This window comes from Chrysochloris asiatica, unplaced genomic scaffold (assembly GCF_000296735.1).
Source record: "Chrysochloris asiatica unplaced genomic scaffold, ChrAsi1.0 scaffold00010, whole genome shotgun sequence".
Lineage (NCBI taxonomy): Eukaryota > Metazoa > Chordata > Mammalia > Afrosoricida > Chrysochloridae > Chrysochloris > Chrysochloris asiatica.
The window spans coordinates 24,316,069-24,332,881 of NW_006408528.1; the positions used below are offsets into that span (position 1 = coordinate 24,316,069).

Consider the following 16,813-nt stretch of genomic DNA (forward strand, 5'->3'; position numbering starts at 1 on the left):
TCTTTCTCCTGAAGAACTGCTGGTAGTTCCGAACTGCTGATCTTGAGGTTACCAGCCCAACTCATAACCACTTTGCTACCAGAGCTACTTGTATATATGTATGTATGTATATGTATAGTATATAAAGTTGTTGTGTACCGTTAAGTTGGTTCAGACACAAAGCAATGCTGTACAGGGTTTCTGAGCAGCACCTGGTGAATTTGAACCACTGACCTTGCAGAGGTTGAATGTTTATCCTAACAGGATTACCTATCTATCTATCTATGTATCTATCTATGTATCTATGTATCTATCTATCTATATCTATATATCTATGAATCATATATATCTATATATGAATCAACTTAAGGTTGGGTTTTTTGTTTTGTTAGTGTTTTGTTTTTTAAATGGTTTAAAATACCTAAACAGATATCTCTGCCAATTGAATTCTGAGGACTGCTAGATGTAAACCTAATATTTAGCAGAGTAACACGTTAGTGGTGAGTATTAAAAAATGTTCCATGATCATGATAGTCTATAAAATGTACTAAAAATAGGAACAAATCTCCTAATCTATGAGTGTTGTTTTATACTCAACCTAAATACATGAAAATGTACAATGATAAAGTAGTTATCAGAATTGCATTTAGAACTGTATAGATTGAATTGGACGGTCTATAAGTTTAGAGAATTGCAAGTACTCCTGTTTTGCTACAATTTTTCAACTATATAAGAAGGAAGTAAAATGCTAAATGCTAATAAATATATTAATAAATATTGTATACTAGTATTAATATAGCTTTTTATTTTTTATTCTGGTAATTATTTATACATTAATGTATGTATATTATTGTTATTGCTAAGTGCTACCCAGTTAGTTCCAATGCATTGTGATCCTGTTAAGGGTTTTCAAGGAGAGGCTGATAGGTTTGAATGACTGGTCTTGTGGCTAGCAGTCCAGTGTTTATCCTACAGTGCCATGAGAGATAAAGTTTTGTATTACTGATGTTAATCACCACAACTGGACCAATTATTTATCATCTTGACAGATGATGAAAAAATGGAAGTTTTCATTTGTTTGGATCCACAATTAACTCTTGTGGAAGCATTATTCAAGAAATCAAATGATGCATTCATTGCATTAGGTAAATCTGTTACAGAAGACCTCTGTAAAGTGTAAAGGACAAGACTCTCAGTTTGAGGACTGAGTTTCACCCGACCCAATCTATGGTATTTTCAATAGCCTTATGTGCATGTTAAAGTTGGACAATGAATAAATAAGACTATAAAAGAATCAATGAATTTGAAACATGGTGTTGGGGAAGAATATTAAAAGTACCTTGGACTCTCAGAAGAATAAACAAATCTGTGTTGGAAGAAGTACCACCATAATGCTTCTTAGAAGCCAGTAGGACAAGACTTCATCTTCATTTTGTGGACATGTTATTAGGAGGGACAAATCCCTGAAGAAGGACATCATGCTTGGTAAAGTGGAGGGAAGATCCCCCAACGACATGGATTGACACACTGGCACCAAGAGTAGGACCAAACATAACAATTCTGAGATGGTGCAGATTCCGTTGCACATAGGTTTACTATGAGTTAGAACCAAGATGGTACCTAACAACAGCACCAGCAGTATTACTTGAGAGAGTCCTGGAATGTTGACTCCTAATGAAAGGTCCCTAGTTCAACCCATCAGCCTACTCTCAGAAGAAAGATGTGGAGGTCCAATTCTGTAAATATTTCAGCCTTGGAGACCCCAAACGGCAGATTACTCTGTTCTATAAAGTCACTGTAAGTCAGAATCCACTTGACAACAACAGGTAATAAAACTCAAGATAATTGAAAAATTGATGCTTCTATTAGGGTCCCTCTGTCCTCTCTCTCTTTCAAAGGGAAAGAGGAAGTGTGTAGGTAGGAACTAAAAAAGAAGGCAAGAGAAAGTAATTCAGTGCATTTTCCAAAGCTGATTATATTACTCATTGAATCGTTGAGTCACCTGAAAAAAGCCCTTGCCATTGTAGGCAATAGCTAACAAATTAGCTAACTTTCAGAGAAGGTAAAAACCGCTGTTTCTCTAATTTATATTTCCTCATGCCTCACAGATTTACGCTACCAATAATTCTCTAAGTGAATTAAATCAAGTTAATTATTGTTCATGCTATTTAAGTAAAACTTTGAACCTTTGTGTAAAAAAGAAATAAGAAAGAAAGAAAAGCAACACAGAATCTTTGAGGCTTCAAAAGTGAAATTATAAATTGAAAAAGTTTGTACCTTGAGTTGTTTAGTTGAAATTGAGGAGGTCTCAGGCAAATTTAAAGTAAGAGACCTTATCTTTTATGACATTTGTTCACAAATTTCTTTCCCTCAGGCAGCCATTGCCTTCCCTTGACTCTAAACTACTTTGAGAATCACATTATTTCATCTTATCTACAAAACACACACATACACAAACACATATTATATATATATAGCTCTGATTTTGTTGTTGTTAAGTGCTGTGGTTATGAGTCAGGCTGCTAACTTCAAGGTCAGCAGGTCCAAACGACTAACCTTTCCGTGGAAGAAAGATGAGGCTTTTTGCTTTTCCGCTCCCATAAAGGTTTATAGCCTCAGAATCCATATGCAGGGGTGCTGTGAGTCAGAACTAAGTACTTCATAGCATACCACTATCACCACAAAAAAAATATGGACTCCTGATATGGTGTGGTGCTATAGGATAAGCACTGGAATGCTAACCACAAGGTTGATGGTTCAAACCCTCCAGCTGCTCCTCAGAAACTCCACAGAGGGTTGCTCTGAGTTGAAACCAACTTGATAGCATTCAACAACAACACAGAAAATACTGACTTCTTTGTAAATCATCCTACCAAAACAAGTTATTGTCATTGAAGCAAGGTGAAATAATTGAGGATTTACTAGTACACTCAACCTAATCTGCTAGAAGGAGAGAATTTCATAAGAAAATCTAGATAACATCTCACCAAGGAAGGGATTTGTCATCATAGGTTACCTTCCAGGGGTTAACTGCTTTTTAAATACAGTATTCTTAGAAAAAAGAACAATAATAATAATAATAAAAGAACATAGAATTGACTATTAACAGATACAAAGATTCTTGTTGGAAGGATGGAAATAGTCTAAAACCGGATTCTGGCGATGGTTATATAACGCAGTAAATTTACTAAATAGCATTGAATTGTATGCTTACGTTTTGAAAACCTTTTTTATAAAAGTTGTTAGTAAAAGCTTTTTCTTTGTACTCTGCAACATTATAGCTCCTATAGACCTTATTTGCTGTTTGTTTTCCTTTTAAACCAATGTTGTATCTTTAGGAGTCTATAATAATTCAGGCTTTATAATTTATAATATGGAAAGGAAGTTGTTTTACTTCTTCATATAAATATTTCCTTCAGAGTCTTGTAGAAATCATCCTTTAAATTCTATTTGGTAAAGTTAAGCTTTTTGAGAAAATGATGACATAAATGGCAGAATCAATTCTACCGCATTCTATCCTAGCTTTTCTACTTTTGCCCTTACTGAGCACTATTTCTTATGCAGATCTCATTCTTACATGAATATTTTGTTGGATGGAAAAACAAGAAATAAAAATTCCTTCAGTGAACTATTGGAAGCAAAATAGAGGTTGAAGAATATTAAAACTACTCACTTTTAAATAAAGCCATCATTAGAATTTTCTGATGATATTATAATATTATATTTCCACTGCTTTTTCAAAACCATCAATATGATATATTTACTCACTGAATTAGATTTTCATAAAGACTGTCTTACATAATTTTTAAGATCATAAAGTTAGTCCCCTGAATACTACTTTAATACAAATTAGAAAACAAGATCCCTAATTTTGATGGAAAACTGTGTTTATTTTGCTAAATAAGCGTACCAGAAAAAATTGTCTCAATGAATATAAAGTTTTCCTTCTTTAAGCAAAAAAAGAAAGAAAGAAAGAAAAAAGAGAGAGAGAAAACAAACAAACAAACAAACCCAATGCTATATGTTTGGCTCCAACTCCTGATAGCCCATGTGTTACAGTAGAACTGCTTCCTAGGACTTCCGTAGCTGTAATCTTTTACAGAAGCAGATTTCCAGGCCTTCTTCTGAAGCACCGCTAAGGTGGCTTTGAACTGCCAGACTTCAGCTTAGTAGCCAAGCTCAGACTATTAGTACCACACGGGGAGGTTTATTTTTTTTTTTTCCTTTTTAGGAGTCTTCATATAATAAACATATAGTAAGATATAAGAAGTATATAAAACTTTCAGGATAATAAAGATACTTGCAATGCAATTTGCACATAATTATATATGACATCGTTTTGCAGCATACAACCTAGCCAACAAACCACAATTGGCACTATACCTGTTAGACAGTGCCGAGTCTTCTTAACAGATGAGCAAACATTCTTAGCCTTCATGGTTAACTGATGGATGCTTAATGACCAATACAGGTCTTCCAGTACTAAGCAATTATATTTTATATAAAAAAGAAGACAGCAATGCATGTTTTTGTGTGTTTCTTTTTACAAGCTGTAAAAGTTTAATGATCACTCACCCAAATCCATAGGAGGCTCTTAAATGTTTACAAGGACAAACTATTCCAGTACAGTTATTACTGAATACTTCATGGTAAAGTCACAAGTCACACATTTCTGGTTGTTTCATCTACTTAACATCAATCTTAAGAAAGAACCTAAGTTATAGCAATTTCAGCTTTCACTGTGAAACCATTGAAAAACTCTCTTGGAAGGGTTTTTGCCTGTCCAGAGAATGTTCAAGGTCCCCACACCTTTCTTCTTTCAATGAGCCAAGAAACAGTTATATGCTTCAAAAGCCTTCAGAACACCTACTATGTAGTCAAGTATGAAACAAGGTTATATACTTCCAGGTGTAACACACCAGTTTTGAGGAAGCCATTGAAATTGTCATCAAATCCTTGGTGGACTGAAACCCTGAAGTGCTAGTGCAGACAATATCGTGGAACAGAAAGACTAGAGTCTGTATTTCTTTCAATAGTAGGCCTTTGTAAGCTTTGGCCCAGAAGATGATGATTTTCTGTTGCTTCCAGTGGGGCTTTGCCCCTTCAACTTTAACCTCCGAAAAGCCTCCTTCATGTGCTTGGGTTGTAGTATCTCCCCACTTCTCCCACACGTCCAGTGCTGCTTTTACTACCTCCCCAGCAGAGACCTTAGAAATAGCAGGCATAGCGATCTCAACATTATAAGTCACAGAAGTGGAGGGATGGACAGAATCAGTCTTTTAATAGCTGCCTTTGGGAAAGCTGATCGGCAATACATTTCATAACGATTCAGCAGCTCCTCAGAAAAAGAAGAAACCAGGATTTGCATCTTCTGAATCTTATTTTCATCCACTTTCTGTTACTTCTCTTTCTTTTCTTTGATATTGGTTTTTAGGGTTTTGGCTACAGGATTAAGTACTGATGAGTCTTTCCTTTCAGCTGCTATTAAATCTAAGACATCTTGACTCTTGATCTTGCCTTCTTCCAAAGAGGTTTCTTTCAAGTCTGCAACTCCTCCTCCATCAGTTTCCTTCCAGATTCCATCCTTGTTGGTGGATCTGTGGCCCAAGGCAGCAGAGAGTGTCTCTTTTGATTTCCCATTCTCTCCACCTTTGTCCATTGGTGACTCACAGGCATTGCTCATAGTTGGGACATAGCTGCACTGTCAGACCTGTAACATTTTTCTCTGATAGATGTGTACATTTTATTCACTAGAATCCTTATATTCTTAGAATATAAATTGTCAAGCTAGCTGGATGAAGGAAGAATTAGAAACTAGGAACCGTGTACCACAGATTTTCAGGCACCATAAAGTCAGAGCAGGCACTGGGATGTTGATATTTTGCATAGGTCAAAATTAAGGGTAAAGAATTATTATTTTATTCAATTCACATAACAATACTATCAGCTAGTGCATTGTTTGCCTCTGTAAAATTTTATTTAATTCTAGGAACTATTGGTAATGTCATTGTGTTGTTATTAATAGTCCTCCTAAGACTACAACTATTAGGTCACTGCTTGTCTGATGGACACTTAGGCAGGGGAAATTGGATTTTTTTTTCCAATTAATCCCAGTGGTTAGATAGAGTTCTAATTTTCTTACTAAGTACTTTCCTCTTTCCTAGGTGGAACCAATCTAGATTAAAAGTGTGTTCCACCCACTATTTACTCAGGGACCTTTGCCAAGATGAATCAGGGAGTCCTGGTGAAGAAAGTGTTTCAAAAATTATGTAAAGATAGAACATTATTTTCATATTAAAAATAATATAAAGTTCTAGAATGGATGCTCTGAAAAATAGAGTCACGTATTAATAGCAGAAGGAGGTTGCTATTTTTTAGTTCCATCATGCCATCCAGTTGGTTCTGATTCACAACAAACTTGTAATAGGGTTTCCAAGGAGCGGATGGAAGATTGGAACTACCGGCCTTGTGATTAACAGTCCAGTGCTTATCTTTCAGTGCCTCACTAGGACTGAATCCAGTAAAAATAATTATTTTATATGGATAATGAAGTGTAAAAATATATTTTTAGGCATGGGCATATACAAAACAAGCAGAAATGTAAGAATTTCCTCAAAATTCTAACATGATATAAGAGATATTGGGAGATATGGGACCAAACTGAGGAGACCCAAAATAGTGTAAACCTCAGGACATAGATTGAAATGCTTAGGGCCATTGTTAGGGACTTGATCTCTAATGTAAATTCACAAAACAATACACACTATTGCTAATACTAAGCAATTTTCCTTGTAAGGGAAAAAAAAAAATCATCTCCTTTACCATGTACTTTGGAAATAAAACATTAAGTATATGTTTTCAGGGAGTGGCCTAAACATCGTAATATTGTAATAATTAGTAGGAATGTTGTATGAGTGCTATACAAGGTTGATGCTCATTTTAATATGAAGGAAAGTGAGAGATGGAGAACAGAATGTGAAATACTGATATAGCACAGATCTAATGGTACTGCAAACACAGTGCATGATGGAGAAGTGGGCCAAAGCTTACCTGAAGAAGGAAGCCCTTAACAGTTGACACCTACCAGTGTCTTTATGTGTACCCTAGTGTGGCATAGAAGTCCTGGTTTGGCCCTGTGGGCTAATGCACTGGGCTGCAAAGTCAGTTTGAACTGCAAAGTCAGTGGTTCAAGTACACCAGCTATATAGGGTCTCTGTGGGTCAAAACTGACTCAATGGCACTTAACAGCAACAACAATTCTGGCATAGGAGTCCTGGTGTGGCACTGTGGGATAAAGTACTGGACCACAAGGTCAGTTTTGATCATGAGGTTGGCAGTTCAAACTTACCAGCCGCTCCTTGGAAACCCTATACAGGGTCACTATGAGTAGGAACGGATTCGAAGGCACTTAACAATAACAACGATAGAGAAAGCATCAGAAGTGAAAGATTTTAGAACGGCAAGGGAAGAGGGAGGCTCATAGTGAACTTTGCCTGACTGGGATCTCCATGAAGTATAACCATTTTGATCTCAGAAAACACAACCATATCTAATGCTTATAGTATCCCCAGAAATAAAACGTGGGGCTAATGTGCTCTGGTTAGTTAGAGTATTAATAGATAGGAGATAGTAGGGGGAGAAGTGAACTTTGCTTATAGAGTTTTCTGATAGTGAATATGCTTTGTAGCTTTAGTGGATGTAAATATATGCTGGGTTTTGTATATTTTTCTGTTATTAAAAATGTAGGAGTCATTTTTATTTGGGATTCATACTATTTGTAATTCCAGAGGAGGAACAAGCCACACAATAAAGTAACAGATGTCTCAAAAAACAAAAACAAACAAACAAAAAAAACAACACAACAACAACAACAACAACAAAAATACGGGGAGAACCTGAAGAGACTTTGGAAAGAAACAACAGTAAAGCTGAATCTTAAAGGCTCTGCAATATTTGAAACTGTTGTTAGTTGCTGTCAATTTGGTTCCAACTCACAGTGACCCTATGGACAGCACAATTAAAAACTGCTTGGTTCTGTGCCATCTGCACTATTGTTACTGTGTTTGAGCCTTTTGTTATAGCTACTGTGCTAAACAATCTCATTGAGTGCCTTCCTCTTTTTTAATGACCTACTATACCAAACAACCTTGCTTGCTGAAAGTGAAGAGGACTTAAAACATCTACTGATAAAGATCAAAGAGCACAGCCTTCAGTATGGATTACACCCCAATGTCAAGAAAACAAAAATCATCACCACTGGACCAATATACATTTTTATCAATGGAGAAAAGATTGAAGTTGTCAAGGACTTCATTCTTCTTGGATCAACTCTCAACACTCACCAAAGCAGCAGTCAAGAAATCAAATGATGTATCGCATTAGGCAAATCAGCTGCACAAGACCTTTTTAAAGTGTTGAAGAGCAAAGATGTCAGCTTGGTGCACCTGACCCAACCCATGCTATTTTCAATAACCTCATATGCATAAACCTCATGGAAGACCGTAGAAGAATTGATGCATTTGAGTTATGGTGTTGGAAGAGAATATTGAAATTGCCATAGGCTTCCCAAAGAACCAATAGATCTGTTTTGGAAGAAATGCAGCCAGAGTACTCCTTGGAGGCCAACATGGCCAAATTCGTCTCTCATACTTTGGACATATTGTCATGAGGGACCAGTTACTGGAGAAGGATAGCATGTTTGGTAAGGTGGAGGGTCAGAGAAAAAGAGGAAGACCCCCAATGAGATGGATTGGCCAAGTGGCAGCATCAATAGACTCAAGCGTGGCAGCGATAATGAGGTTGGTCCAGGATTCAGCAGTGTTTCATTCTGCTGTGCATAAGGTTGCTATGAGTTGGTACCGACTCAATGCCACCTAACAACAACAACAAATACCAAACATGCAGGAGAATATTGAACGTGCAATGGGCTGCCAAAAGAACCAACAGATCTGTGTTGGAAGAAGTACAGCCAGAGTGCTTCTTGGAGGCAAGGATGGCCAAACTTCATCTCTCATACTTCAGACATGTTGTCAGGAGGAACCAGTCACTGGAGAAGGATATCATGTTTAGTAAGGTGGAGGGTCAGAAAAAAAGATGACGACCCCCCAGCGAGTTGGATTGACAAAGTGCAGCATGAATGGTCTCAAGCATGCCAACAATTGTGAGGTTGGCCCAGGACCAGGCAGTGTTGCATTCTGTTTTGCATAGGGTCACTATGAGTTGGTACTGACTCGATGGCATCTACTAACAACAACAATACCAAGCATGATGTCTTCCTTCAGGAACTGGTCCCTCCTGATACATGCCCTAAGTGCATGAGACAAAATCTTCCCATGCTCTCTTTTAAGGAACATTTTGACTGTAATTCTTTCAAGACTGATTTGCTCATGGTATATTTAATAATCTTTACTAACACCCTAACACAAAGTCTTCAATTATTGCTCAGTCTTCCTTATTCATTGGCCAGTTTTCACTTGCACATAAAGCGATTAAAAATACCATGGCTTAGGTCAGACATGCTTTAGTCCTGACATCTTTGCTTTTTAAAAATTTAAAGAGTTATTTTTGCAATAGATTTGCCCAGTGTTGCACTGTAGGATAAGCAATCACTTGCTAGGTCAGTTTAAACCTCGATGCCAGTGGTTCAAACTCACCAGCTGATCCTCAGATACCCTGTACAGGGTCATTGTAAATCAGAACCAACTGGATGGCAGTTAACAGCTTAATGGGCATTGATTATGTATTTAAGTAAAATGAAATCTTTAACTACTTTAATCTTTACTCCATTTATCATGATGTCACATATTGGTTCAACTGTGTGAACTTTTGTTTACTTTATGTTGATGTGTAGTCAGTATTGTAATCATTGATCTTCATCACAAGTTCTTCAGCTAGCATAGTTGTGTTATCTGCATATGTCAGGTTGTTAATGAGTCTTCTTCCAAATATGGTGCTGCATTCTTCTTCAGATGGTCCAGTTCTTGAATTATTTGCTCAGCATAAAGATTGAATGAGTATGGTGAAAGGACACAACCTGACATACTTTTCCTGATTTTAACCATGCAGTATCCTCTTGTTCTTTTGGAACAACTACCTCTTGGTCTAAGTACAGGTTCTGCATGAGCACAATTTTGTGTTCTGCAATTCCCATTCTTTGCCATGTTACCCATAATTTGTTATGATTATACAGTCAAATGGAGTCCTGGTGTGGTGATGTAGGATAAGCACTGTTCTACTAGCCAGAAGGTTGGTGGTTCAAACCCACCGCTGCTTCTTGGAAACCCTATGCAGGGTTGTTATGAGTTGGAATCAACTTGACAACACTTAATAACAACAACACCCAGTCATATATCTTTGTAATCAATAAAATATGGTGAAACATCATTCTGATATTCTCTGCTTCCATCTGACATCAGCAGTGATAGCCCTAATTCATTGTCTTCTTCTGAGTCATCCTGAAGTTCTGGCAGTTTCCTGATGCAACCATTTTTTAAATTTTCGTCTGCAAAGCTGTACTTGAGTGTGATGTTAATGTTGTTGTTGTTGTTGTTAAGTGCCATTGAGCCAGTTCTGACTCATAGCGACCCTGTGTAGGGTTTCCAAGGAGCAACTAGTGAGCTTGAACCACCAACCTTGTGGTTCAAATTGACCTTGCAGTCTAATGCATTAACCCACAGCACATTGTTCAATAATTTACACATATGGTTGGATTACCTTTCTTTGAAGTGGGTACAAATATTTGAAAATAAGAGAAAGTCATGTAGTAGAATAGTCTAGATATTGCAAATAGAATGTGTGCATAAGAGTCTGAGTCTGTATGCAGTCTGTTGTTCACTGTGGCTGGGATAGATGATGTAGCAAAACACAGACACAGTGATTGAATAGATCTCATGGAAACAAAACATCACAATGTAATGACTTTATTCTGTAGGTACTTTATTTATATTCTGTTTGTATCTGTTATCAGTGCTCCATTTAATATCACTGTCAAGATTTACATTTTAACATCGTAATTGCTTTAAAAGTTTATAACTTCGGGTAGTATCAATGACAATCTTTCAGAAAGTCAACTTATGTACTAATGATTTTATTTTTTTATTTTTTTTTTTATGTCCAATAGACAGAATGTGCAAATTTCATACGAGTACTTCAACCCTATAACAAAACTCACATCTATGTGTGTGGAACTGGAGCATTTCATCCAGTATGTGGTTATGTTGACCTTGGACTCTACAAGGAGGTAATATAATGAAAGTATATGACAAGCATAATATTGTATTACTTAATGCCTTGAGCATTTTATAACATAAAACAGGCAAATTTGAATCATATAGTTTATGAATTGTGTAAGAACTTATTGTATTAGGGCTACTGTAATAAAATATCACAAATTGGTAGCTTATAAGAACAGAAATTTATTAGCTCACATTTCTGGAGGCTAGAAGTTCAAATTAGAGTATTGCTATGTCGATTCCTTTTGATGACTCAGAGAAAAACTGTTCCATGTCTCTCTTTTAGCCTCTGAAAATTCCAAAGAGTTATTTTCTTGGAATTGCAGCATCACATCCATCTTTGGTCCCCCTGTCTCTGTATATATTGTCCTCCTTTATAAAGATACCAGTCACATACAATAAAGACCCATACTATTTCAGTATGACATAATTGAAACCTAACTGATAACATTTTCAAAGACTCTATTTTAGAAGAACATCACATTCACAGGTATTGTGAGTGGAGATTCCAACATATCTTTTGGGAGCAGCAGCCCCCAATACATAACACTCGTGCTTCTATTTTATGGATTGTCAATTTGATTATATACTTTATCTACCTAATAATGTTTCTATTATAATTTGTTTTTAGTAAAATGATTAAAATTATTATTTTAAAATATCAACATGTTTATTTGGACTTAATATATGTCTCTATTTTCTCTTGAATTTTCTTTGAAATGAGATCTACATAGAATGTTTCTATTGGTAAAAATCCATTTCTATTAGATATTGCAATTGCATCTTATAAAGAGCTTCATTGTTTCCATTCAATAAGGTTGAATATTTTAAATATAAATACAATTATGAAGATAAGAAACAAGGAATTTATATGACTTACAAAAATGTGTATAGATAAACAGTAGCACTAGAACTCATTGTTTATCTTGGACCAAAATAACACAGTGGAAACAAAGGATGTATTAATTAAGAGTAATGGATTTTAGATATCAGTGAGCATTTTAATTAATGGGAAACATGCAGATTACCTGTGCATTACCAATACTATGTAATTTGCATGTTCTGTGTTGTTGGAGTAGGTTTGTTTGCATTCTACAACACCTTTAAAGAAGTAAGTACTATTGTCATTTGAGTTATGGTATGGGAGGAGAATATTGAAAGTACCGTGGGCTGCCAAAATAACAAAACAGGTCTGTGTTGGAAGAAGTGCAGCCAGAGTGCTTCTTGGAGGCCAGAATGGCCAAACTTCATCTCTCATACTTCAGACATATTGTCAGGAGGGACCAGTCGCTGAAGAGGGGATATCATGTTTGGTAAGGTGGAGGGTCAGAGAAAAAGAAGAAGACCCCAAGTGAGATGGGTTGGCAAAGTGACAGCATCAATGGGCTCAAGTGTGGCAGCAATTGTAAGGTTGGCCCACTACTGGGCAGTCTTTCGTTCTGTTGTGCATAGGGTCACTATGAGTCAGTACTGAGTTCATGGCACCTAACAACAATAACTCTCTTATCATTACCAATTTTCAGGTCAATAAAAATAATATCTCAGTGGAATTAAATAGCATGCCTAAGATCACCAGCCAATAAATTGTCTAGCAAATATTCGAACCAAATAGTCCATCTCCAGAGCAAGCATATTCAACTTGAATATGACCTTTAGAAAACTGGTGGGTTGCATTATATATATACATATACATTTTGTGAATAAACACACATATTTGAAGGATCACTGCCTATGCTTGAAAGTAAAGTCTGGGCTTATGGAACAGATTTCTTTACATTAGTTTAATTGATCCATGCAGAAATCAGACCCACAACTGTAACTGGATAAAATTTCCTCTCTAATCATCTTGTGTGTGTAACCAGCCCAGATTCAACTGTTTGAAAACAAAGCTACTCAGATCATTAAATCTCTGAACCACTAGGAGAACTGACATGAATGTATTGTTCTTTGTTGGTACTGTAATGTTTTCCTGCCTTGTTTTGATGAAGATAATATTTTACAGTAGCTCACAGCGTAAGGAGTACTGAGTGGCACATGGTTAAAGCACTTGGCTGCTAAACAGAAAAGACCCTCTCATAGCATAGGGTATAATTATATGAGATAGCCCCATAGGTTGGATGTGTTTGAGGTCTGAAGCTAAAGGCCAAATTTACAATCTGCTGAGGGAGGCACATAGTGTTCCATGACTCCTAATAGGCATTAGTGCTAACAGGAAATTTAGATGGAGCTAATTACTGAGCTTGGGACTTTTAAAAATCCCTCAGGCAGTCAAGTTTTGTGAATAACAGAATTATGAGTGAGCACAGGATATTGAGCCATGTACATTTTAGCAGATCAAGAGATTAGAATGACTTACGACTACTGTACTTGAGGACGGTTAACTTATTTTAAGTGATTTTATTTTCACAAACTTTTATCAGAAGTCATTGTGCTTCCAGAAGGAGTATAAGAGAACCATTATTTAAAAATAGATAAGGCTGCACCTATAAGACTGGGAAGAGGGAACAGCATGTTCAAAATGGATGCAGGTGAAAGGCGGAGAAAAGTGCGTGTTGGGAACTGCCATTTAATATGACTGGGCTATAGTGAGACAGAGGAAAAAACAAAGGATGAATTCCAGATTTCTGACTTCAGTAGTGAGTTGAAAAGTGGTACAATTTAATGGGACGAGAGTAATAACAAGCTTGTACATTTTGCATCTGAGAGATGTTTAATAGGTACTATCAATCAGGCAGTTGCCTCTGGAATGCTGAAGATATGACAGGGCTCGTGTTAACCATTTCTGGAGATACTCCACATCCTATGCACACTGCTTAAACTTTCTAAGAGTCTGCTTATTTGGTAAAGGGATAGTGATATAAGGAATAACTACCTCAGATTGTTATTTTGAGGATAAAATAAGAACATGATTATATAGACTTTGGCACAGAACCTGCTTCGTAGTCACTTAATTTGTTGTTGTTGTTGTTGTTGTTAAGTTCTGTCAAGTCAGTTGTGGCCCATAACAGCCCTGTATAAGGTTTTTGAGGAGCAATTTGGTGGGTTTGAATATTCAGCCATTATTGGGCAATGTGTCATAAGTAAAAAGACAGGAATTTTAAAATATTTTATTATTGTTGTGAAATGCTTTCAAGTTGGTCCTTCCTCATAGTGACCCTGTGTACGATTTCCAAGGAGCAGCTGGTGGGTTTGAACTGCCAAACTTGTGGTTCACAGTCCAGTGCTGATCCTACAGCACCACACTAGAAGTCCACTTTATCTATATGTATGTTTATATCTAGGAGCCCTGGTAATATCATGGTTATGCATTGGGTTACTAAATGTAAGGCCAGCAGTTCAAATCCATCAAATCTCCCATTCCATGGAGAAAGATGAGACTTTCTGCTCCTGTAAAGATTTACAACCTCAGAAACCCTATTCAGGGGTCACTATGAGTCAGAACCAACCTGATGGCAAATCCCCACCACTGCTATGTCTATATCTATAGATACATCTGTCTATGTATAGGGTTATCTAGGAGCATAGGTTACATAGGGTTACCTATGGTATAGGGTTTGACTTGCCAGCTGAGTAAGTCCAGTCCTTATCCTACAACACCAGGATTCCGAATATACATATAGAATAGATAGAATGTTCAATGCTGGAAATGTCTGGTAACGCTTTACTAATTTTATTGGAAGGATATTCTTTTCTTTGGAATCAACCCTCTGCAGCTGTAAATTGAATTTTTCAATGGTTATGTGTTACTGTCATTATGTACCATAGAGTCATTCCAACTCATAGTGACCCTGCATAGTGTTTCTAAGGAGCAGTTGGTGGGTTTGAACCACTGACTTTGTTGTTAGAAGTCCAGTGCGTATCCTACAACATGGCACACTAAATGTATATGATACTTATAATGATTCCCTAATGGCTGTCATGATTAAGTGTTTGCTTACTCTCATTATTATTTACTCATTTGTTTACTTCTCCAAGGAGAATTTTTTTGTGTTTAGTTCAAATAGGTACTTTGGTGAATAACTATTTAGACTCAAAATAATTAAGGGGACGCAATCTTCTGATATTAAAATTATCTCACAAATTAGATTCAATTTATTGTAGGAAATTCATTTGTTTATTTATTTTAAACTTTTTATTGTGAATTGAGGGAAGGTGTACAGACAAGAACATTAGTTTTACATTCAACGAACCATAAACTTTGTTTCATTACAATGATTGCAAATCTCTCCATTACCATTAGCATTTACCTCTATTCACTTTAACTATTGTGTGTCTTCCACTACCTTCATCAGGAAATGCATTTAAACATCTATGTACAGGGTCGCTATGGGTCGGAACCGACTCGACGGCACTTAACAACAACAATACAACAATTGCTTATTTAAGGAGCTCTGGTAGCGTAGTGGTTATGAATCGGGCTGCTAACCTCAAGGTCGGCAGTTCGAAACTACCAGCGGTTCTGCAGGAGAAAGATGAGGTGTTTTGCTCCCGTAAAGATTTACAGCCTCAGAAACCCTGTGTAGGGTCACTATGAGTCGGAACCAACTCCACGGTACTTAACAACAACAACATTGCTTATTTATATAATTTTTCATTTGTGTCCTTGACTCTGCCCAAGTAAACTTGCTTTCTTGCTATCTCCTTTCTCCAGGAGATTTTGAGGGAGAGTTTGTCTTCAACTTTCACAAATACCAATGTGTGGGCTTCTCTTGAGAATTTAATGAAATGTTGCCTTTGAAAGCAGATGTCTAGACAATTGTAAGAGTTTATCTAATATCTTGTATCTACTATGACATTCTCCCTGAATTTTTCATTTTCTATTTTTTTTTTTCTCCAGCATTTTATGTTTTCTTTTGGAGCACTAAGTTTCAAGCTACCTTTTCCCTTTACATTATCCCATTGTAGGCTTTAGAGTAAATAGATTTATTTTACCTGTGGAAAGTAATATACTCTTTCAAACCCACCAGTTCCTTTTAGTAACCCTATACATGTTCACAGTGCGTCAGGACTGAGTCAACAGCACACAACAACAATGATACTTTAAACATGTAGTCACTATGTATGAGACTTGTTTTTTTTCTTTGCATACTAGAGTATAATAGGCTACATCATGAACCTTCTCTGGATGGTAGTGTTGTCATTGCTATGGAATACTAAAGCCATGAACTATATTAATTATACATTCATATTATTCTTGGAAAATGCAACTTAAGATGATATTTTTTCTCAGAATACTAAAATTCTGCCAGTGCCATTCTGTTTGTGGTCACTGTTGTAAAAACAGATGGCGCAGCCAAAATAATTATGGGCCTTTAAAATACAGATTCTTACCTTGTACATTCAGATTTAATAATGAATGTTTCCAGCTGTATCTTCTCATTTTGCATTGTGTCACATCATCAAAAATCGGGCCACCAAAGCTTTTCTCTACCCATGTAATTGAGACCAACTTCACTCCACTTGAGAAAAATAAGGCTATCTGCTTCCATAAAGATTTGAAGATTTGGAAGCCTCATATAGTGTCACTATGAGTTGGAATCAGCTTCCTGGCAGTACGATTGTTTTTTGCTTTGGTTTACTTTTAGAAGGCAGCTCTTCCACAA

At 36.5% G+C, this 16,813-nt stretch overlaps 1 protein-coding gene and 1 pseudogene across 1 annotated transcript in view; one reads left to right on the top strand and one right to left on the bottom strand.

Moving 5' to 3' along the window:
* SEMA3D (sema domain, immunoglobulin domain (Ig), short basic domain, secreted, (semaphorin) 3D) overlaps positions 1-16,813 on the top strand; it is a 192,888-nt gene that overhangs the window by 77,826 nt on the left and 98,249 nt on the right. Inside the window, exon 4 of the mRNA XM_006834337.1 lies at positions 11,099-11,218. Coding sequence (XP_006834400.1) covers positions 11,099-11,218 — 120 coding nt within the window. The remainder of the gene's footprint in view (positions 1-11,098; positions 11,219-16,813) is intronic.
* Positions 5,009-5,662, bottom strand: LOC102834616 (annotated as a pseudogene).